The sequence below is a fragment of the Parasteatoda tepidariorum genome, chromosome 4, assembly GCF_982258835.1.
Source record: "Parasteatoda tepidariorum strain Cologne lab strain chromosome 4, Ptep-v5.0, whole genome shotgun sequence".
NCBI classification, from domain to species: domain Eukaryota; kingdom Metazoa; phylum Arthropoda; class Arachnida; order Araneae; family Theridiidae; genus Parasteatoda; species Parasteatoda tepidariorum.
In genome coordinates this window covers 14,547,184-14,572,540 of record NC_141758.1, presented here as the reverse complement: position 1 = coordinate 14,572,540, position 25,357 = coordinate 14,547,184, and the positions used below count along the sequence as shown (strand labels likewise).

Here is a 25,357-nt window from a genome sequence, read left to right as displayed (position 1 = left end):
GAGGTTTATCAGGTCGAAAATGCATGTAACCAACTGAGCGACAGCAAGATTGATAACCGATCGAGTGAGTACTCATTTTATTTTATTTTATAACCGTCGTTGAACAGCCGACCTAATTTCATGGGCTTACGACTACTGATATTCTACTCCACCGCCTTGTAATTTTGAACCCAATCCAGAAGACAAGGGAACTCCTGGATCGAGTATCGGGAGAAATTTGCCTTCGTGTTAAGGACTTTTTGATGGAGCTAACCCGCATTTGCTTTACATGGAGAGGAAGAACATGAGAAACTCCCACGGTTAGCCTGACGGCAAGGGGACTCTAACCCATGATCTGTCTACCAGTGAGGATATTTCATGTCAGCACTGTGGTCAGTGCAAGCCGAATGCGGAATTCGTATCGACTGTGATTTGAACCCGGTTCGCCTCACTGGAAGGCGAATGCTCTATCGCCTGAGACATCGCGGCTCGGTGAGTACTCATTGCCCAATCCCTTTTGACTGAAATATCCGAAGAACGAGAAGCAAGAATGGAAACTGATCAAGAACGCACATCCCTGTTCAGGCAGCGTCAATACGCTGATTTGAATCTCACGATAATCCAACTTATAATTATAGTCTCCACCCAAATGTCGTCATTGTAAAAATAGATTAATAATATGTATTGTTTTGCTGAGCCCTCAAAATTATGAATCAAACAGATGTATCTAGCTGTGCGATAGAGAAAGTAAAACTATCATTCAATTCATTATCAAATATGATATCAGGTCAAGCAAATCAATCCAGGGTTAAAAAGAAGATAAAGACTTGCTGGTTCATTTCTTACTCATTGCTGAAGCTACCATTCCGCACCTCATGACGTCACGCTCTACACAGATCTCGAAAATCACAACTAAAGGGATATGAAAACTTTGCAAACAAATTATTTCTGTTCAAAAATAACGTAGGGTTAACTAACCGGTGAAGGAACACTTAAGCTTCGCTTGCCTTTTAAAAAATCATATTAATTTCAAAATTCGTAATTTTAGTTAAATGACAGTGTTGTTAGTAATTTCAAATTATGTAAAAAAAATTGTAGAGAACTTACACAATATTGTTTTAAAGTTTTGGGGGTTCAAATAACAAGTAGTGAGAAGACCAAGTGAAGGAACACCCATTAAAGGAACACTTAATTTTGGTTATTTTTTAATACTCTTTATGAATTTATAAGCCATATAAATATTTAAAAACAAGCCTATTCCTGAAATTATAACATATAAATACTTGGAAAATGTTAATTTGTTTTTAAATCATGAATTGAAAATTAAAGTGTCAACATATTAACACATACTGTTCATTCACTGGGAAATCTATGCCCAGTAAAGGAACATGCCGGTTCCTTCACTAGATAGAAGTTGTTTTTCGTATTTTTAACATACTTTTGATGAGGAACATCACTAAAGGTACAATAAAATTAAAGTTTATCTTTCATTTTCATTAACTTAGAAAAAAACTTAGTAAAGGAACACTTGTTCCTTTACTGGTTTTTCATCGTTTGGTGATCCAGTGAATAAACACCCCCTTTTCTCAGTACTTTATTATGTTATGATGCTTAAATTGAAACATAACTTCAATAACTATATTTTGAATTCTCTTTTTCACAGTGAGAAAAATAAAACTATTACATGCAATTAATTTCACTTCAAACATATAAATACAAATACTCACCTTATAATTGTATCAAAGAAACAAGGTGTTGCAGAGATAATAACAAATTCAAAATTTTTTCCAGAGAAGTCTATTTGACCAGGAAATCCAGAACATTGCTAGATGACTTCCTATTGTTTGGCAGTAATCTATTGTTACCTATCAATCTAAAGAAAAACTTTCAAATTCTTATTTTTAATCAATATATATGAATTGTTCCTTCACTGGTTGGTTTACCCTATTCATACATTTTCTTGGCATTAATTCATAGTATAATTTCATGGTATTAAAAAAACATTTTAAAGTTAGAAACATTTCTCAGTGGTTGTCATTGTTCCATTATTGTTTTTTAATTTCTTCGTTTGCTGTTAAATAAAGGAAAGCATATAAAGGCACTTTTGTAGTTACATATTGTTCGATAACAATAGTTTATTAATTGGGATGTCTAATTTTAATACATTTTCATATATTTATACAGTATTACTAAGGAACAAGAACCTTAAATGCTAATTACTAAAAAAAATAATCCTCGAACACATAATAAGGGAAATATTACACTTATTTAAAATTATGGCATTATAATATAAAACACACAGATATTTTAAAAAAAGTGAAAACAAAATATGCATTTAGAAACTGGAAGAATTTTTAACCATTAATAACTTTTATTTTTGAAGCTCGGGATTTTATTATTTTATTTATTTATTTATTTTTTTGACTTATTATTACATTTATTACATTATTATATGTAATCATTATTTATTACATTTTTTCTTCTTTTCTGTTCAAAGTTACGAGACGGTATCGATTTCAATGGTTAATAAAAGTTCTTAAGCGTCTAAACGAAAAATATAATGCTTTTTTATTCATATAAATTCTTCTAGTATATTTTATAATTCATTTGGTATCACCTTTATATTTTCTGAGGTAAAACATGGAAAATTGTTTTCTCAATTTGGGTTTTATGATAATTTCTGCCGGTCACTATCAGATGAGAAGAAAATTGCATTAAAATAAAAATTATGGAAACAATGAATGGCGTTGAAATAAGTTTAAAAAAAGTTACATACGAAACAATTTATTTTTAAAGCGAGAAGTTCATGCTAAGCCGTCGTGACGTCACTGACTGAAATCAGAAGCTCGGAGCTGCACGAGTTTCTTCAAAGGTGCGACCTAGCCCTTTTATTCATTCTTTAGCCCTGAAACCAATAAAAAAATCCATCGGCGAATATATGGCAGTACAATTCATGTTTCCAAATTACTTCATTTACAACATTCAAAGTGGAAAGACAGATTTAGCATCGTACTGAATCACTTCTACAACTGCCTGACGCTGATCAAATATTTCTAAATATATGTAAAAATTATTTTCATTCTGATATGCGTAGTTTCCTTTAAAAAATTTCAGACTGGAGGTGTTGCAACGAGGCCTGGTCGCAGCTATATAATCTATAAAAAAAGTAAATCACAGCAGTAAAAGAAAAAAAACATGTTACTTTATATCTCCAAAATAATCTATTAATTTTTCATTTTAAGAGCATAATTATTTAGATATAACTGATAGGCTTTATAATATTCCGCATCCTCCATATTTTTTATTAACTGATGCGAAATGCAAAACATTTTCTTCGGTTCTCTATGGTTTTCAGCTTTGTGAGAAAAAAAATTTATTTTGGGAGTTATCCGATAATAATTATTTTGCTAAAATAGATAGATGGGATAGGTAATAAGTAATTCAACGGTGATTTATAAAGTTTTTACGTTCGACTCAACTGGGAAAAATTTTAAAAGTGGTAGGACAATAATTAAAAAAATGTTTTCACTAATTCCTATCTACACCAAGTACTTTATGTTATAACCATCGTTGCACAGTTGCTCCAATTATAATTATTATTATTTTTTTGTTGAACTTTGGCAGTTCAACTTCGGAGTTTTTAGCTGAACTTTGGAAGAAAAAAATCAAAGTTCAACTCTGCAGCCTTGTAATTTTGAACTGAATACAGAAGACAAGGGAACTCCTGGATCAAGTTTTGGTAGAAAGTTGCATTCGTGGAGGACTTTTTGATGGAACTTACCCGTATTTGCGTTGCACGGAGAGGAAAACTACTAAAACCTCCCACGGTTAACCTATCGACAGGGGAACTCTAATCTATAATCCGTCTACCACTGAGGTTATTTTACTTCAACACTGTCGTCGGTGCGAGCCGGGTGCTGAATTCGTATCGACCAGCCATTGCTGGGATCGAACCAGTGGCCCCTTATTGGGAGGCGAGTGCTCTTTCCCTAGGGCCATCACGATTCCAACAAAAAGTATTTGTAAATTCCTGTAAAAATCGGTGTTAAAACCAGCCATTTTAAAGGGATCGAATTGTCTTGCCGTTCACCCATACGCTCTAGGTAGCGGGTTCGAATCTTGAAGTAAATTTGACTGCATCTTTGTGGTGCCTTTCCTTAACTTGAACAATCTGTTTTTTTTTTCTGAACAAAGGCTAATGAGCCTGCATGAGTCATATTTAATAATAAATAAAAATATATAACTAAAGTGAAAGCCTCGTGAACATTTTTTACCACTTTTTAAATTTGACTTTGATGAGGCCACCCTGCCTTTGAGTTGACATGCTTTTCACAATTTAAAAATAATAACATTATTAAAAAAACGGATTAAATCATTTAAAATGTACGGGTGTAACTGATTATTTACCAACTTAAAATTGAATGCCAGGATTGTATGACATATTTTAATTGCTTCTTTTTACAAATAATGTGCATAATAATACGTAGTATATTAAGATGCCCAGTTTTAACAATTAGATTATGAGTGACAGTCAGGGCTGAAAGTAAAACGAAAAAATAAATAAATAAATAAAAAAAATAACAAAACCATTTCAATTGGATAACCATTTCATTTACTTCTACGGAACAAAATGAACTCTTACTTTTCGTTATTTTATATTATTGATCACTATTCGGGTTAAAAAACAGATTTATGTATATAAGAATTAAAAAATATAGTATCATGAATATTTCAATTTTTCCGGAAATTATGCTGTAGTCATTTTATTTCCCATTTTTTCTCAGAAAATTTATATATAATATATTTTTTTCATAAATTAGCAGTCTGTTATGGATATGTTAACTGATGTTCAGTTTTCTCAGTCATTGAGGTCCACTGGTAGAACTAATGTTTCATACGTACAGATTTTTGTTCAATTATTCTTAAGTCTTGATGCTAATTTCTAAAAGCATCTGTTTGACAGCGTCAATCAGTGATCTATTGCAATATTCATCTCAGATTTTTTTTAAGAAAATAATTCCTTTGTAATTTTATTTGCTGCTTTTTTATAAGTAACAAAATATTAAATAATAAGTTTTAGGACGAGTCCACATGACATGGGGGTAGTGTGGACGAAAACAACTTTAACAAATATTAAAAAAAGCTTGTTTAAAAAAGTGTCAATGGCTCTCATTCTTATAAGAGTTTCAAAAGAACCGAGAGTTTTTCTTTTTAAATTATTTGAGACGTATTTCATCACGAGTTATGCACGTTTTAAGAAAAAGTATTTATAAAACGCACAATAAAGATTACTTAATATCCAATTCTGTTTTCTGATTACAGTTTTTGAACGAGAAAGATTTGATAAGTTGCTTAGTTGCATACTTTGATAAGAAAAATAACAACTTTCCATGTTAAGAGTTAACAATTGAAGACAAATTCACGTGTTTGATAAAACTATTACAAAAATGATATTGCGTTGCATCTTTACCGCATCTTATAGTTCAGTTTTATCAGGAACGTTATGTAAAAAAGGAGCAATTTCTTTTTTTTTTCTCGACATGTTATTAGTTTATTAGAATGCTATAATTCTCCACAGCAATATCTAGTTTGTATTTCAATGAAACTGTTTTTAACAACTGCCAATGTATCAAATATGACTATTTATACAAGGCGGACAACTTTCAGCACTTTTATGAAAAACTTTATTCTAGTGGTAGCTAAATATATTTAATGTATTGCTTTTTATTTATTTCAACTTTTTCTTCCACACAAATGATTTAAAAGTTCATTTGCAATGCCACATTGCTCCACCTCTCTCGAGGTCTCATCGCTTTTGAAATATTGGCAAAATTAACAAAAATTCTAAAAGCTTTGGCTGTTAGATGTCTACCATTCTATAAAATGTTTTTTTAACCCTTTCGCACCGGACCGGACATGTGATGTCCCAGTCTGGTAAATTTTTGATATTACGACTGGGACAACATATGTCCCAGTTACTAAAAAATATCTAGGACAAAAAATAACGCCCACTTTGGTCTCCAAACAATTTTAAGGCCGTTTCATCGTTTTGAGTCCATAAATTTCTCATGTCAATCATTCCCGATCTAATCAAGCAAGCGACAACTTGCTCCGGTGAGCAAATAAATATTTTCGAGTGGTAGTTAATTAATTCTAATTTTTGTTTTAATAAATTCAATTTATTAGGTTTTTAGTCACCACTATTTCTAAATAATTCGAAGGCTTATTTGAAGGCTCCTTCCTTTGATGAAGAGTTGAAAGAGAATTTACCCTGATAATAATTTGAGACAGCTCGCTTATATTATTGAGTGTTCTGAAATTGAAAACACTGAGTCCACATTCGAGGAAAGCACCGAGGAGGAGACCGACAATGAAGTCGTTTCACCCTATAACAATGATTTGGTTGATAATGGAGTTGAGCTCCTGAATCAGAATCCTCCATCATTATCATGGTGTCATCCAACTAACTTTGCACCACGAATGCCGCTAGTTACTTACATCAAGGGTCAAACAAATCTCTCTATTGGCAAAAAAGGCATCGAAGTGGATTTTTTCGTCAAGATCTTTCCTAAAAGCTTATTCATTTACATTGCCCAACGTACGAACGAAAGAAAACTTGAAAATGCGAGCAAGGAAGTCAATAAGCAAAGGCCCTCTTCCTCCAAAACTATATCATCATCATCATCAACAGCGAGACTTTTCAATGTTGGAAACTATTGAACGAATAAACCTGCAGAAGATGTGTATGGTGCGCAAAAATGAACAAAGAGGCACGCTCGAAAATAGTGTGCACTTCTTGCAACGTAGCACTGTGAGCAAGAACTGTTTCCAGCCCTACCATACCCTCAAGAAACCCAGACTTTAGATACTACTGTTCCTCTAGTACTTTCAATTTTTTACCGTTATTTCATAACTGTTAATTTCGAAAAGTGTTTTTATAAATAAATATGTTAATAAAAAATTTTAACGCAAATGTACATGAAAATGTAAATAAAAAAAGCGTTGCCTAAAGTAATCATCAAAAATTTAAGTAAAATGTCAATAAAAATGAGTTATTGACTCTGGAATTCCGGCCGGGACATACCCTGTCCCGGGGTTTAGATGCTTTGGGCTTACGGCGGGACATATGCTGTCCCATCAATGAAGCTTGGGAAATCACTGTTATTGATGGTGCGCTGTTATGGGGACGTTTATGCGTCTCCAAGAACTTCAACCTTTTAGGCATAAGAGTTATTTTATCTAATAATAGCTTGGAGGAGAAGTAACTGATCCCGGCAATGGGGCGCTCTAGGACTGATTTTTCGTCGTATTTAAAGGGTTAAAAAGCGTATAGTAGTTGACTAGCCTGCTCAGCGTAAGGCAGTGTAGCTAAAAATTCTGAAAGCCTTAGTTTTTAATTTTCTACCTCATTATAAAATATTTTGCAGACAGCGTAGCAGTAAGGATGTGGTGTAGAAATCGGAGTTAAGCAGAGTTTTGAGCAAAAGGAGCTAGAGTCACTAAAAACATTTTGACTCCGACTTCAGTTATAGTTTGACAGTTTAAATTTGCGACAAAACAAAGGTGAAAAATCTGACAAACCGAGCTATAAATTTTATTGATGGGCTATATACATTAATAAATATTGAGATACTTTCTATTTTATTGACATATTAATAAATAAGTGACAAAAGAACAGAAGTTAGTAGTTTGATAGAAATGAGATATTGATCGAAATTCGTCAGCACTGTGGTCGGTGCGAACAGGGTAAGTCGGCATCGACCCTCTATTGCTGGGATTTGAATCTGAATCACCTCAGTGCTATGCGAGCGTTAGAATGTGCCTATACTGTGGCACAATAAATAAAAACTTACTTCTGCTAGCAATTACAACTTAAATCTAATTTAAGATGTCTCAGGGGATAGAGCGTTCGCTTTCCAATGAGGTTAACCTGGTTCGGACGCCAGCGATGGCTGGTCGATACGAAGTCCGCGTCCGGCTTGCACCGATCACATTGCTGACGTGAAAAATCTTCAGTGGTAGACGGATCATGTGTTAGTGTCCTCTTGCCGACGGACTAACCGTGGGAGGTTTTCGTGGTTTTCCTATCCATGCAGCGCAAATGCGGGTTAGTTCCATCAAAAACGAAGGTAAATTCCTCGCAATACTTGATCCAAGAATTCCCTTGTGCTCTGGATTGAATACCAAATTACAAGACTACATTGAGCATTAGAGTTGAACATTAGTAGTCGTAAACCCAATTGGGTCGGCTGGTCAACTCCTTCTATAAAATAAAATCATCATCATCAGGGATACAATTTATCAGGCATGCATATGGGTAGAAATTTCTCTTTTGTAACGTGTAATATCGTTGGTTAATTGATATTTGAGAAATTTAATGCATATTATAAAGAATTTCAAGTGCTTTGCACACGAGATCGAATAATTTTCAAAGAAAAATTCAATTAATTATACGCAATTGTTTTTTTGTTCTGCATTTGTTTATTTAAAAAAAATATCTTTATAATTAAATGTATCATAAATGTATAAAATGTATCGAAAAGAAAATGAACCGAATTTTGATGATGCAAAAAGGTTTTCAGCCTTTCATCTCTTCACTGGGTCGATGAATTCAGTAACATGAATGCTTGGGGACTAAACATTGGGGAGTTCCATGATCGGTTGACCATCTATCGGGAACATTTGCTTCCATACCCCAGTACCCAAGGTCAAGAAAACTGAGATGGACAGAATAGGCCTAGGCCCTCTATAGGCTGCCGCACCATTGAATTTAGTTTAGTCAGAGTTTTACAAAGAAAACGTAAATTTGATAATTAGTAAAAACAAAATATTAGCATTTTAGTCTTTTTAATTAAATCGTTGAGATAAAGTGTTGGAAATGTGTATATTGACTCCTTTTTGACATTTTTTTTCATATTGGGAAATTTCTTTAACGTGCTTTAAGAATAACGGCAGTAGTAAAACTTATATCTTTTAGTATTAAGATAAAAGCGAAACTGTCTTAAGTAAACCACTCAAAATAAACCGATAAAAGGCGTTTAGCTGCTTTAAGTGTATTTCGTAATCTCATCAAACGAATGATAAAATACATTTCAGTTTCTTATCGATATTTAACTGGTTCTTGAACTCCTTAGTTGCTCTAAAAAATGCACAGTTGTTAAATATATTCATATTGCTTTAAAATGACACCAGCTAACATTGGCTCTTTTCAAACACGGTTTTTCAAAGTCGTAGTGAAATGTGAGTTGTGAAATCATTTACAGACCAGTAAACTTATTACCTGATTAAGAACCTCATTCGTTTCAAAAATATATAGGTCTGTCGACATGTTTCAAGCACTTCAAAAATAGGCGCCATATTACAAGGCTTAACAGACGTGAATGCGAAGAAACCAAAGCGTTTTGATATATAAAGCGTAAAGTTGGCAACAGAAAATAGAAAAATAAAGATGAGAAACCAAACTCGAAAAAACCACAGAAGGCGAGAGAGAAAAAAAAAGATGAAAAACCGAGCTAAAAAAACCATAGTGGCCGAGAGTTAACCGTACCGTAGTAGTTTTGCTGTTTTCTCTCAAGTTTTGTAATAAAATTACTATAGTTCGTTCACCAGAAGTTGAGACTTGGCTCCACCTCCTGGGACGCAGAGTTCATTTCAGCGCGGGAGTTAGAAGAGAAACATCTCCGTTGTTGAAATTGAGACAACCCTTAATTTGCGCCAAACACAAAAAGTGAATTATTTTTCAGTCATTACTTTGCTTTATCATCTGCTATTATACCTTTTCTTACACAAGCTAATTAAATATGGTTTAAATTTAAAAACAGTTGTTCTCCCAGCGAAATGGCTCATAAAGGACAAACTATTCACTCAAAAGAAAGAAATATTATAAGAAATGGTGCAAAATATAATCAAATTTATGAAATATTTATTGTAAAAAAATGCACATAAAGTTTGCGAAATAAATATTTTTGCCAAACGATCGCCAAATAGCAACATTGTTCAAGTTTGCTCACAACCTTCTCCCAAAAATAGCGAAATAGTATCGTCGCATACCACGTGATGAAAGCGGAGCCAAGTGCCAACTCCTGGTGAACGAGCTTTTTTTTTTTTTTTTTTATAGTATCCTCTTCCGTTTTAAAGTCATTTTTAGGCCTGTTTGCAAAATCAAATTTAAGTCTCTTAAAGATCCTTTTAGTTTTGATAATCGCCGGGGCACTTACACATTCCTTATCAGTGCGACGTTGACTACATCGAACAATCTTGACACGTTTTAAATGTGGACACGATGGATACGTCCGTTATCAAGAGTATGAGAATCGCTGCACAGTGACCGAGGATGGCGCAAGAGATAGAGAGCTCGTCTTCCAATGAGGTTAACCGGAATCGAAACCCAGTGATTTCCGGTCAATACGAATTTCGTACCCGGCTTGCACCGATCACAGTAAAATATCCTCAGTGATAGACGAATCATGGTTTAAATTTCACTTCCCGTTAAGATAACCGGGGAGGTTTTCGTGGTTTTCCTCTCCGTGTAACCCAATGCGGGTTAGTTCCACCAAAAAGTCCTCCACAAAGGCATATTACTTGATTCAGGAGTTCTCTCCTCTTCTGGATTGGGTTCAAAATTACAAGGCTATGATGTAGAACATTAGTAGTCGTCCGAGTCCACAGACTCCGATAGGAGAAAATCAGGGTAAAATGCATTTCCATGTGTTATGGCGAGGTGGTGAAGGACTAATGTCGTTAACACGGGAATTAGCATTAATGAATCATCACAAGAAACCGAGGCATCAAACTGAGCTAATGTGTCATGGGATGGAAACAATTTTGGCATTGTCAAAATCGAATTTATGCCCAAGATTTCTTAAAATTATTGCCATATGTAGTGCTTAAGTAGAAGTAAAAGAAGAGCTAAAATCTCATTTCGTGAAAATCAGCAATAAATAAAAATTCTGCAACTTTTTCTTGTTTCTGTCTTACTTTAACCCCTTGGGGACGATTGATTCAGAAAAGCACTCGTACAAAATCAGAATCAAGTTGTAATTAAATAAAAAACGGTAACTTAAATGTAGTCGTTGCTAATTTGACAGACTTACTTTGCTTTTACTTTAATTATTGTTAGTTTAATCATATATATAATAAATGTTAATTCAAAGTATAACTAAATAGTTTTATTTTGAACAAAGTAATGGTGAATTAAATAAATCAAATAATTATAACTCCGCCCACAAATAAACTGCTAAAGAATTACTTTGATTACCAGTGTTATCTTTTTACCCTGATTGACACGGTTTCATGCTGGCACGTATTTGTGACAGTCGGCCCGAAAGGGTTAAACTCGGATTATGGAAAACAAAATTATATAGTTTCGTAATTATAAGTCTTAATATTATCATCACCAACTACTAGGGAATTTGCGTAGTTACAAAACTTTTTTTTTAATGATAACAAAGGTAGTATATAAATCTTTTTAACATATAATACAAATAACTTTGAAAAAATAACAGCTACATAAAAATTTCATGTTTTAAGATGCAAGTAAAATAAAATACAATTTATGTCAGATTATTGGTGTGCCAAATCCACTTTTTCCAGTTGAAGTAGTCCTGTAGGTTGTTTTATACCCCTTCATCATAAGATGCGGGTTCTTGAGGTTTTTATACCCAAAACGATAACATTAGAAAATCGGCATGATTAATTATATAATATTTGTTAATTTATTTATACTGGTAGTGACAATAATTCTTAAATTTAAATTTATACATATTAGAAAGAGTGAAAAATCAAAATATTTACAATCATATCAAATATAAAAATAAAACCTTATGGAAAAATTATTGAATAATTTATATTTCAGAAATATTCTACCGTAGGGAAATGTTTTATACATTAAGTGTTCTATTCGAATTTTTAGAACATTGAAAATTTTGTTTTCCTTAAAATAGAAGAAAAAATAAATTAACAAAAGTATGGCACAAAAAGATAAAACTTTTTTTTTAAAAGAAAAAAAAAAACCTTGAAGACAGATTTTTGTACTGTCCCCATGATCAACGAAATAGAACAAATGTTATCGCCCTCAAGGCTAATTGGTAGCATCTGTCGGTAAACGTGATGTTTTTTAAAATCCTACATCATTTTGATTTTAACAAATGAAACTTAGGTAATTTTTTTTATTTTAAAAAGAAGTCATATATGTTTATTTTAGGATGGAATTAAAAATGAGAAAATTTTCATGCATAAGAAGAAAAATCGCTTGAACTATATATATATATATATACATATATATATATATATATATATATATATATATATATATATATATATATATATATATATATATATATATATATATATATATATATATATATATATATATATATATATATATATATATATATATATATATATATATATATATAATAAATAAATAAATACAAGAAAACACTAAGAAAGTTAAGAAAAACAATTTTTTTTATGTTGTTATTTTATAAAAAAAAAAAATAAAAAAAATTTTTTTTTGAGTGCTCCTCACACTATTGTATTAATATATTTTTCTTTGGCTTTATTGATACAATATCAGAAAGCACTCTGTTTTGCGGATATAATCGTGTGGGCTGAAGAAAAGATTATATCTTTTTTTTTCCGGCTTTTTTTCCGGTTTTTTATTAACATTTCACTTTTTTTTTTTTTTTTAATAAAATATTGTTTGTTGTTTGTTTTTTTTACTTATTATTTCCCACCCCCTTTTTTTTTTTCATATGTCTATTAATTTTCTTTGTTTTATTCTTCATTTTGAACTTATATATATATATATATATATATATATATATATATATATATATATATATAGTGTTAAGCTTTCAGAAGTTCAAGGGACCGATAATAAAGAAAGTAAACAAGTATTTTTGATCATCCTATACCAGAAAATCAAGCTGTAGCAGTATGCTTGTAATTTCTATAGATTACTTAGGGTAATTGTTGCAACAAAAGCATAAAATAAACTTCGCTAAAATATTTATGTAAATACGAATATTTTGTTTTTAATAAAACACCAAATTTTTCGGTCACTAAACTTTTTGCTATAACTTTACAAATATTTATTAAAATATAACAAAACTCTTGGGGACCTTTCAAATTATTACAAAATTATTGCTTTAAAATTTGAAGAGAAAAAAATCATTAAACGCTTTGCAATATATGAGTATTTAAAGCAGTTCTCTTTTAATGAAATACTAATGAAAAAAAAGATTTGAATATCTTAAAAATTGAAGAAGTAAATTATTAATTAGTTTTTCTTTTTAATAAAAAAAATCTTAAAATTATGAGGCTTTTTTTCACAAATTTCAATTTTGCCTTATGAAACAAGACTTATTAAAAAATGACACCGACATTGAGGTGGATCGTCCCCCATAAAAATATGTTTTCTTTCACATGTAATTTGTTTCATCTACATTTATGTGTACGAATGATTATTGTAAAGAATTATCATTTGCTATTAAATTTTGTTTTATGATATAAAATGAAATGTGTGGAAAAACCCTTATTGGTTTGAACTATCTTTTAAAAATACACAAGTTACATAGAAAAATACTTTAGACATTTTAAAATTTTTAAGATATACAAATTAGAATTTTTTCATTAGTTGCCAAATACGTTTCACTACAAAATTGAGTAAATTTTTGTTAAATTTTTTTGCAAATTTTTTTGTTAAAATATAAAAGAACAACTTTAAATAATCATATCTTGTTCAGTTTTTAATGGTTTTTTTTAAGTTTTAAAACAAAAATTTGGAAATTATTTTTAAATTTCTTCAATTTTTTAAAAATTTTATAGAAGATTTTTAAAGTTACAGTAAAAAGTAATCTAATTTTTTTTATACATATGTCCATATCTCTATAAATATTTAAACCAAGTTTCGATAGTTTATGCAGATATTGCAAACAACAGTTAAAGGAATCGATTTAAAATTAGGCAGTAGTTACAAGCCATTTATTATTTGGTTTTTTCTCCCATTTATGTCCCTAAGAAAGAGGGATATTGTGTGAATTTAGAAGGATAATTTTAAGTTATAGACTGAAAAAAAACTGAATAAAATACAATCCACCTTGCGCATATTGGTTCTGATTAAAAATAACTGGAAATTAATTCATTAATTTTAAAAATAATAATTAATTAAGTATAAACAAAATTCTAAAAAAAGTAAGCAAAATGTACATTGAAATAGCGGTGGATACTTGGGTTAAAATGCATATTCTGCCCGAATTAATGAAACTGATATAGATATCTAAACAAATTTTCTCCTTATTCGCGACATTATAAATATTTCCAAAACATTGAATATCGTTATACAAGCGACATTGGATTGATTCGTTTTCTTTTTATTGCTTTTGTAACAGGGTTGCCTTTACCAGGAAGAATCAAAAATTGGCACTGTAAATTTAAAGAAAAAAAATTTATTTTACTGCGTTCTATCTAGTAAGATACATCTGTAAATCAAGGGATATGAATCAAGATATTAAAAATTACAATCTTAATTCTTAAAAAGTAAACAAAATAATAATAACAATAATTAAAGAAATAAGCCTTTAAAATATTCAACTGCCTTTTTGAACACTTCCCCCTACTTCTAAATTTTTATTTGTAACTGTCACCCTGAGTAACTCAGCTTTAAATTCTGTGAATTTTTTTTGATCTCTGTTGACAGTTAAAAAAATGTCATTGAATCTGAAAGCTGATGTTATTATAAAGTAAAGAGTAATTTCTTTATTATACAATGATGAATGCTTTTTAACATTTCTAGATATAGCGGTGGTCACAAATGTGTTAAATGATCGAGATTTTTCTTTTATGTGACCATATTTGTTTTTTGAATTTGTAAGGCTTGTTGGATCCCTGGGATGGGCATCAAGGGGTTAAGACAAGTTATAAACATTCATGGAGAATTAAATGTTCTTAGAGGAATGTATAAATGCTCATTATTACCTATTTTGCAGTATTAATAATTTAGAAATTTAATCGAATCGAGAAAAAAATAAGTTTACCAATACAATTTTTAAAGTTAAACAGAATAAAATTTGATCCCCGCATTAAGTTAACACATTGCTGACCGGTCACGAGTTAACTCGTATTTTCGTAGTCAAGGGTTGGTGACCGGTCATGAGTTAACTCGTGGTGACTATTTTAAAAAGTGGGCGTAATTTTCCTTACTTTTCAAGTTTTACTATTTAATTCCTTACCAATTTATTATAACTTTGTGTAATTCAACTTAAAGAAACATCAGTGTGACTTCTGCAGCTGCAGATTAGAAGACAAATAACTTATATTAGGCTGTAAAATATTATTTTAACCGGTGAACGCCCTGCGTCATATATTTAGGACAGTTCCTTTTTTCAAAGACATTCATTGAGGTGGGAAACTTATTTCAGTATTTTCATTTATCTGGGTGAATTAAAAGATTCTCAGATACCACAATGATTTAGTTATTTCTGACTAGATGTAGAAAAATAAGGAGCTAGTACTTTTTAATCTATCAAAGACTTTTTGAATGCCCTAACTGTAGAAAAACCAATTAATTTCGATAATATATTTTACCACTTTTTGTATCATTTCAATATATGTATTCGGGACAAAACGGGTTAAGCAGGTCTGTTAATTTTTTTTTTGCTAGTTGTTTACTGTTAGCTTGTTTTTTTTATGGTAATTAATTGATTTTTGGCATTAATTGTAATTTTTTTGTTAATAATTGTTTATATTTTTATGTTTATTTTTGTGAATTTTAATTTAATTGGTAAATTACTTCACAGTGAACTTCGTGATCGGTGGCGTGCCATAAATCGCACGCGCGCCATTGGTTCGCCATCCCTGTCATACGGCATTAAAAATTTTTAAAGTTTACTTATATTATTTTGCATCCATATCAGCTTTCAAAACAATAGCCGGGCACATGGGGTAATTTTCAGAAAAGTTGCCAGTCAGCAATGTGTTAGGAGAACACAAAATCTTAATAAAATAAAACAACTGAATTAAAATTGAATAAAGTTATAAATTATATTTTAAAAAATTATGCCCAAATGTTGCAATAAAATCAAAATTTCGAAATAAAAATAGTTTCGGAATTTAAAGTTTTTAAACTATTCTTTTTATCAGTTGATCTCATTCAAACAAAACATGACGTAAACAACCTTTTATAGAATCCCGTTCGTAATATCTCTCTGGTACTTCAGACCTTTCCGAATATTCGATTGCAAATCTAAAGGTCCACACAAAATTCTTATCAGAATTCGAACTTAACAGTCGGTCTGATAAAAAGACAAGCACTTCAACATTTTCATTAGTTCGAACATATTCGATGTGTGGTTCTCAGGGCTTGAATCCTAAATTTTTTACTTTAATGAAACGGAAATTAACTATATTTCGCTTCCTTCTCTTGAAAGTTTTGGAACACAAGGCTCGAATCCTTGTTCCAATTTGAGATTACCTAATAGCTTATAAAGTAGGATTTATTTTTTTTCACCTGTTTAAACAGTTGTAATTCTGTGATCACATTCAGTTGGCGCATTAAATATGAAACCGACGCTTGGCGATTACAACAACAGCTGTAATGAAAGAACCCCTATACTAAGCGACGAGGAGTCATCATGTTCATCCGGTTAGTAAATTATAAATTATTTACAATGTCACATATAGGGGTGCAAGCTGTGCCAAAATTTATAAAAGTGTGATATTTTATTAAAAAATATTTTTAACCTTTTTTTTTAACGGCCTTTTAACCTTTTTCTTACTTAGTATGATGAAACCATTCTAGTCCACTTATTGTACCAGTCGTAAAAAAAGGTTAAATATTATATAACAATTTGTTTACAAAAAACATAGGCATGTATTCAAAAATCAGTTATAGAAATACATTCTGAAATATTGAAAACTTGTTTTGATGGCGAGAATACGTTATTTAACTGGAAAAGAAATAAAAGTAAATCATTTTATTGCCACTTTAATTTTCGAGGCGCAGCGTGCACCACTGTAGTTGTCAACATTTGCTGTTTTTGTATGAAACATTTCTTAAAGGATACAAAAAAAAAATTTTGGTGACAATTTGAGATGCTGTTTTTAAGGTTAACATAAGCATAAAATGCAGAAGTTTATTTCACTAGTATCTAATAATATATGAAAATTATACTGTTCGAAATAGGCGTGGTTTTTTACACCTCTTTTGTTCTTAAATATCACATTACTACCTTGTAAATAAAATTTATATAGTTTTCATTATTCTATTATTCTTTTACTTAATTGTTACTTTATATTACTATAGATTACAATGCATATATACTGACAGCTATCGATATCTGAGATATCATAGCTGAAAACCTTTCCTGCTTTTGAAGAAAGCATTTCTTAGTGTTAGTAAAGTAACAATAGTGGAGACTCTTCTTTAGAGACTTTTTAAGATAATCATAAGCATAAAACGCAGAAGTAATTTCCCCTAGCACCTAATAATATTTAATAAGTATGTTGTTTTAAGTAAGCTTTGATTATAACATCTGTTGCTCTTAAATACAGTATTCCTACTTGATAAATATAATGTACATAGTTATCATTATTCCATTATCTTATTAATAATATTTCGCAATTCTTAAACAACGAGACAAATTGCATTATTTATTATAAACAGATATTGTTTACACTTTATTACAGCATTACGTAAGCAAAGTATTTATCACACATAAAATTTTTAAGCTAATAAGTATCAGAGCTTCAATCTAGTTTTCTAAATGTTTATGTTTCAATGTATTATTCCTTGAATTGAAATTTTGATCTAAAGTTATTTTTCGCAACACTATATGTAAATGATTAATTAACTCATATGAAACGCTACTTCCTATAAAATATTATAGAATAACTGAAGTTATTCCAATTTTTTAAAAAATGCAGTTTGCATTAAAAACAAATTTAGTTATTTTAAAGTTATAGAGAGCTATTGAATTTTGTTTGAAGTTTCCATTTAGTTGTGATTGTTTTGAATTGTTTGCTTACAGTTTTTTTCACAACTGTCAGGTTCTTAAATTGTTGGTAAAATTATCAAAAAATGTTGTCTATTACTCTATTTTGCTAATAGCATAGTAGTTTGCAGCCTTGATGCTAGCTAAAGTAATAGTTGCATTGATAACTGTGAGCGGAATTCCTTGCATGGTTTTTAAGACTTCATCAACACCTATAATTATATCAAATAATTACTAAGTTTTATTGGGTATAACTATAAATAAAAATCTAATATCGATGTTGCAGCTATCGGTTTTTTTTATTAGCCGGAAAATCACATTGTAGGATCCAGTTTACCCAAATAAATTTTTATATTTATTTGGCTCAGCAAAAAATTTATGAAGGTGGGTTTTTTTCTGTAAAATATTTTTCTTACCCAAATTTAAAGGTAATATTTAATGCCTGTAATGTAAACCTGTAATATTTACATTTCTTTTCTACCTGCTATTATTACGTTTTCGATGGTGATTGGTTTCTAAATTAAGAGTTTAAAACAAAAAGAATTGCTTATTTATTATAACGCAATTATATATTATTACTCAGCATTTTAAGATAAACTTCTTTGAATCATTACCTTAACTAATGAACCATCTTACGATTCTTCTTAGTTTTTTTGTGTAAATTACATTAATATTTTATTATAAATTACTGTTAAATAGACATGTTAAATTATTTAGAACTTAACTATCAGCTTCACATGTATAATCCCTTGCATGCATAAATTGTGTTTAATATATCAGCCTATTTTGTAAGCGAAAATATTAAATTACTAGTAGGCTGCGCCCCCTGCTCGCTAACGCTCGCCAACCCCCGAAAATTGCAACACAATCTTATTCCGGTTTGCTTTGCAAACCAAGCTCGCTTCGCTCGCTACTAACTTAGGTACATTGCAAATGCACAAAATTCTAAGAATTCAAAACAATCATTCAAATCCATATAACAACTATTTCTTAAAAAAAATACTTCTTTTTAGTAAATACCAAGTCATTAAAATAAATTTGAATTCAAATAAATGACATGTAATTCGTTAAACCTATTAGAAATGTGCTATAGTATAAAATCTTAAGATAAAATTTCTAAAACTGATATCTCTTTAAAAAGGTTAAAATTTTGGCTATAATTAAGTCTATTAAAAATTGAAATAAGTGAATTGCAATGGAAAAACCTGCATAAACAAATAAATTCTTGTAAAACAAATAAATTCGTGATATAAATCAAAAATCGTCAAAAAAATTCGTAATATATAAATTCGTGAAAAAAAGCGCTTTCGACAGAATACTAAAATAGAGATCTATCGACAAAGACTACTCACTTCGGCCTAGCTTTTGCTCTCTCTGGTTATTTCGTTTTTAAAAGCGCTATATGTTGAGCCATCTCAGCTAGATTTGGCATGTGACATTTTTAGCGGCAATCATTGGTCGATTTTCTAGCGTTGCCATTCGGGGAGTTGTAATCAGGCTTTTTTTTGTCGCCGTGTAAGTGAAATATATATATAGATGGTTATGAACTCACCAAATTGGTTACAGCAATATAACTTAATTTTAAATTTTATTTAATAAAATGTTTATTAAATAAAATTATTTACCTTCTCTTATAGATCGCAGTTGAATCATAATTTTTAAATCGGATCATTCAAGATCTTTCACACTTTTTACCGCAGTTGCTGATGTCCTACCGGACTTAACTTATACTCCACAAAATTATAAGACTATAATTTGCTCTGCTTTCCGCAAAAGTTTATAAAAATTGATAGATCTTTAACACGTTGAATGCCATGGGGGTCAACGGTGACCGGCAAGACATGTAAAAATAGCGTGGCATTCAACGTGTTAAAAACTAAAACTTGCCGAAATTCTGTTATTTTTGTCAACGTTTACAAAAGCTCAATCGAAGAATGCTGGAATAAAGTGCCGTTTCCTTTTTCTTACTCTGTGAGACGGCATTCGTAACTCGCCCGTTATGAAGAGGTTAAAATTCTTAAACAAAATTTAAAAGTAAACAGGGTTGCCTACTACAGCGCTTTATTAAAGCATTTTTTCGAGAGGTAGACAAATAAAAACTAAAGCATTTGGTGTTATGCTTTAAAAATAATATTTTTTTAACAAATTTTAAATGCATTTTCTTAAATATCTAATCTAGATTGGTAATAGAAAAAAATTGTGAATAAGCAATAACAATTATATTCTTATACTAATGCATATTTGTTTTGAACTGTAATTTTAGATGCAGAATTCAATTACCTAGTTCAAGGTAACTTTTGTTTTTATTTAATGATTACTTAGATTTATTCTTTGTTTTACAATTAATTGTTCTTCATTAATTTGTATATTTAAAAAAGTAAGATTCATTTGATGAATTTTTCCAGTTTAGTGAATTAAATTTTTGTTTACCAAATTAGTTTCATTGTAAAGTTGAATGAATTGGTAGTACATTTACTACTTTATTAGTTTACTACTTTATTAGTTTGAAATGAATGAATTTAAATTTAATGAAAGAAGCCGTTGAAACAACTGTTATAAATTATTTGGCTTGAAAATACAAATCTTTTCAAAGTAAACCTCATAAAATATTTTTATAATTTATGCAAACTTTATGGATCAAATTAGAATGATTCAGCACATTTAGGGAAAATGAACCCTTTATTTAGCGGATCTACATTAAAGTACTTCTTTGAAATGTTAATATCTAGTTGTGGAAAAAAAGTGTTATGTCATCAGTACATTAGATATAATTAACTGTAAGTATTAAGAAATATTATTTTTTGGTCAAAGTAAATATTAAAATGGTTATATTTTGATATAAAATAACTTTGTTTGAAAAGGTTTGAAGTAATGACTATCAGAAAAAAATATCCGCTTCATTTTGTATGAAAATTTAAATATAAATATCGCTTGCACTTAATAATTAACATAGTTGAAGTCACTTCCACGAACCATTAATAGTGAGTCCTAGATCGTGAAAATCCGATCATTCGACCAAATGTTATTCATGGTAGTCCGTTTTTTTATTTTGTGTACTGTACGTTCAATTGAAAAAAATGCTAAAAAATCTTACCACTTTATATTTATCACATGACATAAAGAAATAAATGTGATTCAAAATACATCACTTATTGTTCTGATAACGATAGTATATTTTTTTTTACTTTTAATGACATTTTATCGAGTTGCTTGCTCCATTAAAGATAGAAAGATAAGAATAAATTAAAACGCGTAATAAATAAAATCGGTAATAACAAAATTATTATTAGCTTGTCAAATATTTTATCCTCATAAATGATGATTAATTTGATATAAATAATTTTTCACGTAAAAAATATTTTTTAGATATCTTTATTATTTCATTAACTTTTCTAATTTTTCATAACAATTATTTTACATAAAAATTGCAGACTTTCTTTTAATTAACAGTAATAAAAAATAAGCTCACAAGAGATTTACTACATTTATCACAATAAGCCCACAAGATATGATGAAAAAATAAATAAATGATATTTTTCTATGTCTTACAATATTTGCGCAGTGAGTGAAAAAAAATATTAGTCTGAACAATTTTTGTTCTAATGGGCGAAATGGCACAAACAATAAAGTGAACTGAAATAATATGTTATTGCTTTTTTTTAACGAGTTATTTCCTCAACCTGAAATACAGGCATTTACATCGTAAATCTTAAAAAAGTGGGATATAAAGTTTGTAAATTTGATGCTATCTAAAATACTTGTACTGGAGATTAGAGAAGAATTCGATTAATGAAGAATTTGAACATAATACCTTCATCTGTTTTTTTGTTTTTTTGATCAAAATTCACGAGTGTGGTAGATTTTCAATTTGTAATAGCCTAGTCACGAGTTTAAACAACTACAAATAAAATATTTTTACTTTATCATATTTTTATCAATTAAAAAAACTGATATTTTATCTTTTTTTTCTGTTTGATATATGAATGTATAAATCTTTACGTATTCGCGCAGGTGCTTCGTATTGTCATTCATCCTTGACAGATGACATAGATACACTGTAACTGATTCTTAATGAAAGTTCAACTCACAGACAAATTTTCTTTATTCTGTGTATGTAGAAAAATACAAAACATCAATCTTTTTTTCGACAACGTTTTAACAAATTTTTGATAGTTTCATATCCCTAATTTCAAATCTTTAATCGCTTTCTCTTTACAACAAGTCATTATTTAAATGACTGTTTTAAAAAATTTTTTGGCGAAATGTGTAAGTTTAAAAACTTTATATATAACAGGGAGTCGGATAAATGTTACGACAATCTTTTAGGAGAATTTGGGATGTTGGAACCCATGCCCTAAAATATCGTCATGAACGCATTCATTTTATGAATCATTTCTTCTAAACAGGGCGCATCCCTAGCCGCGAACGACGACATTCTCGGGAATAGGTTCTTATGCAATTTTACTCCTGATAATATGCCATAACTCTCCTAGAAGTATATTGCAACATTTAAGCAATCCCTGTTATACATAACGTTTTGAAACTGTTAACACGTTGAATGCCACGGGGGTTACCCGTGACTGGCACTGAGTTTGTTCGTAGCACCACGGGGGTCACCGGTGACCGGCTAAGTCAAGATTATTAGAAACACAAAATTCGAGTAAATTTTTACTTTTTTAATATTATCGTTACTAAAATGGTTTGAAAAAATTAATGAAATATAGAACACACAAAAATAGTTTTGTTTATTTACACAGCGATGCGAACTTGCACCAGACAACGAATAAATATTTTCAAGTGGTAGTTTATCAATTGTAATTTTTGGTTTAATATATTCAATTTAGAAGATTTTTATCCACCACTATTTCTAAGCAATTCATAGGTTTATATATTTCACCGCCATTTTTCAGATAAGTCATGCAAAATCACTCAAAAAACTAGAAAATTCTGTATAATATTTGCAAATCGCCATTCAACGTGTTAAAAACGTTATATATAACAGGGCAAAAAATTGTTATTAAGAGATTAGATCCCTTAGGAGCAAAACTTATTTCAGATTCGGAATCCCATCGCATGATTTCAGCAAGACAAAGTATTGGCATAAATAAAACGAAACATTTGTTCCCCAGTGTTATTTAAAAATTAAAAATCGCACAACTTGATGTGTCTTTCTTCGAGAACGTGACTGCTTTCAACTCTACAGGAATTTTTTTTTTTTTTTACCTCAGCACGAGCAATTTTTAAACCTGTTTAAAATAGAGAAATTTTATCTATATTATATAAAACGCTAATACGTACGTATGTATGTATGTATCAATAAAACCGATGATGTTTCTTTTCTCGCGCTGGCAACAATTTTCATTTTTAATTGATTGGATTCGGCGCGCAAGAGCACGTAGTGAGCAACCAGATAACAATAACCAGAGTGAGCATTATCAGGGTGTTCAATTCAGATTCATGCACTAAAAACATGACAATATTTAATTTAAACTCAATTAGGAATTAATTAATTAATTGAAGTGAGAATGCTTTAAAAGGCCGCTGTTGAATTGATATTTTTCTACTGGGAGCTACCTTAACGTCTAAAAAACGTTTAAGTGTTTGTATTGAATGCATTGAATTTTTTTTATATTTCGCGTTTATTTATGCATTGAATTTTCACGCTTTAAATGCAGAATATTAGTGAAGCAATATTTGATAATTTATTTTGCTAATATGTTTCTTATTTAGCTAATGTTTTGATTTTTTTCATCATGTACAATCTAAATAGCTAATATACTTTTTTAAAAGCCAATAAGAACATTGGTAGAATTCTTCTACATAAGTACAATACTATGTCTTTGATGATAAAATACTATGTCTTTGATGATAATATATTATGTCTTTGTGCTAGAACATTGTGTTCATTGGCGAGCGAGAGCAGCGAACCATGGTTCACGGCGTGAACCACATAGGATTGCGTAGAAATTCTCGGGGGTTGGCGAGCGTTAGCGAGAAGGGGGCGGAGCCTCCTAGTTGAAATGAAAAAGCTAATTTTAGTGCAATTATATTCTTTTCTAATAAACAAAACTACAAGTTTGCTTAGATGAGATTTTTATTAAATTTTAAATTTATTGTATATTCATGTTTCAAGTAATTCAGAATGGTACTCCATTTTTTTTATTACTAATTTGTAAACATATCGATGTTTATAAAATTTTTTTATTCGTATGTTATAAAATGTTTCACATTTAAATTAGAATGATAATGGGTTATCTGCGAGTGACATAGTGTGGGTAACTCGATCCTAATTGGTTGTTGAAACGTGGCATTTGTTTACATTAGCAACTGTTCTTACGCTTCTTGGTTCACTATTTCCAAATATTAATTCTCTTAAGTGACGCATTCTAACTTTTTTCTCAAAGATGTTTTCGCAAAGATTTCATTTCCTCACTATGTATTTACACAGAGACTAAAACTAAAGACAGGCACAAAGTCCTGTGGAACATAAACAAACTAATTAAGCATCAAAGTTGCTAAATACACAATGGGCGACCTTTGTGCTGGAATACAAAGTAAGGTAAAACAACTTTTAAGAGCACAAAAAATGTAAGAAAGCACACAGCTGTTTCGGATGCTCAAAGGGCAACCTTCATCAGTGCAACAGAGAGAAATAAGAGAAAACAGGGTAAATATATATAGAAAGATGACGTCACAAGAGGGTTTAGAGCAACGGCCAATTGGATGTCCTATTGGCCCTTATATATATATATATATATATATATATATATATATATATATATATATATATATATATATATATATTCAATTTAAAGAACATTTCCTCGTGAATAATGTAAAGCAATAAACAATTCGCGCAGAAATAGTATTTTATGAACTTTTATCTACATCTTGATAGTATTGAGTACATGAATACGTTAACCCTTTAATGGGCCCTTTATTTCTAGTAAAGGTAAATTAAAGTATTTTTGGAATTGAAATTGTTTCAAGAACAGTAACTGATATAAAAAAAAACTCATTTAGTTTATAAAAATGCCATTTTTTTGGTGGTAAATAGATTTAACATGACCTATTAGAAACTTACTGACTTTTATTTTTCTTTATTTATAAAATAAATCCCTTAAATGCTACAAACTTCAAAAGGAATTATGTATTTTATAACTTTTATACGTTTTTTAAAAGTGACAAATGGTTACCAATTTTATTCAAACTCACTTCAAGAAAGCTAAAGTTATTGAAAAATGGAAACCTAAATTAAAAGTGGTAAAACGGGGTGGTAACTATACTTACCACGGCCTTCAAAAGGGTTAATTGAATAATGTTTTCTAACTAAGTCTTTGGGATTTATGTATAAATATATTCTAAACTATTAGCAAGTACTCAAT

At 30.1% G+C, this 25,357-nt stretch overlaps 1 protein-coding gene across 6 annotated transcripts in view; it reads left to right on the top strand.

Moving 5' to 3' along the window:
- Nucleotides 1-16,294: 16,294 nt before the first annotated feature.
- LOC107447482 (sialin) overlaps nucleotides 16,295-25,357 on the top strand; it is a 37,778-nt gene continuing 28,715 nt past the window's right edge. For 3 of the 6 annotated variants that reach the window (XM_087160706.1, XM_087160705.1, XM_087160703.1), the window contains exons 1-2: nucleotides 16,301-16,624; nucleotides 20,236-20,262. In XM_087160706.1, coding sequence (XP_087016832.1) covers nucleotides 16,540-16,624; nucleotides 20,236-20,262 — 112 coding nt within the window. In that variant the 5' untranslated portion in view covers nucleotides 16,301-16,539. Of the gene's footprint in view, nucleotides 16,625-20,235; nucleotides 20,263-25,357 lie in introns of all 6 variants that reach the window. The other 3 variants (XM_087160707.1, XM_087160704.1, XM_087160708.1) reach the window with 2 other exon arrangements.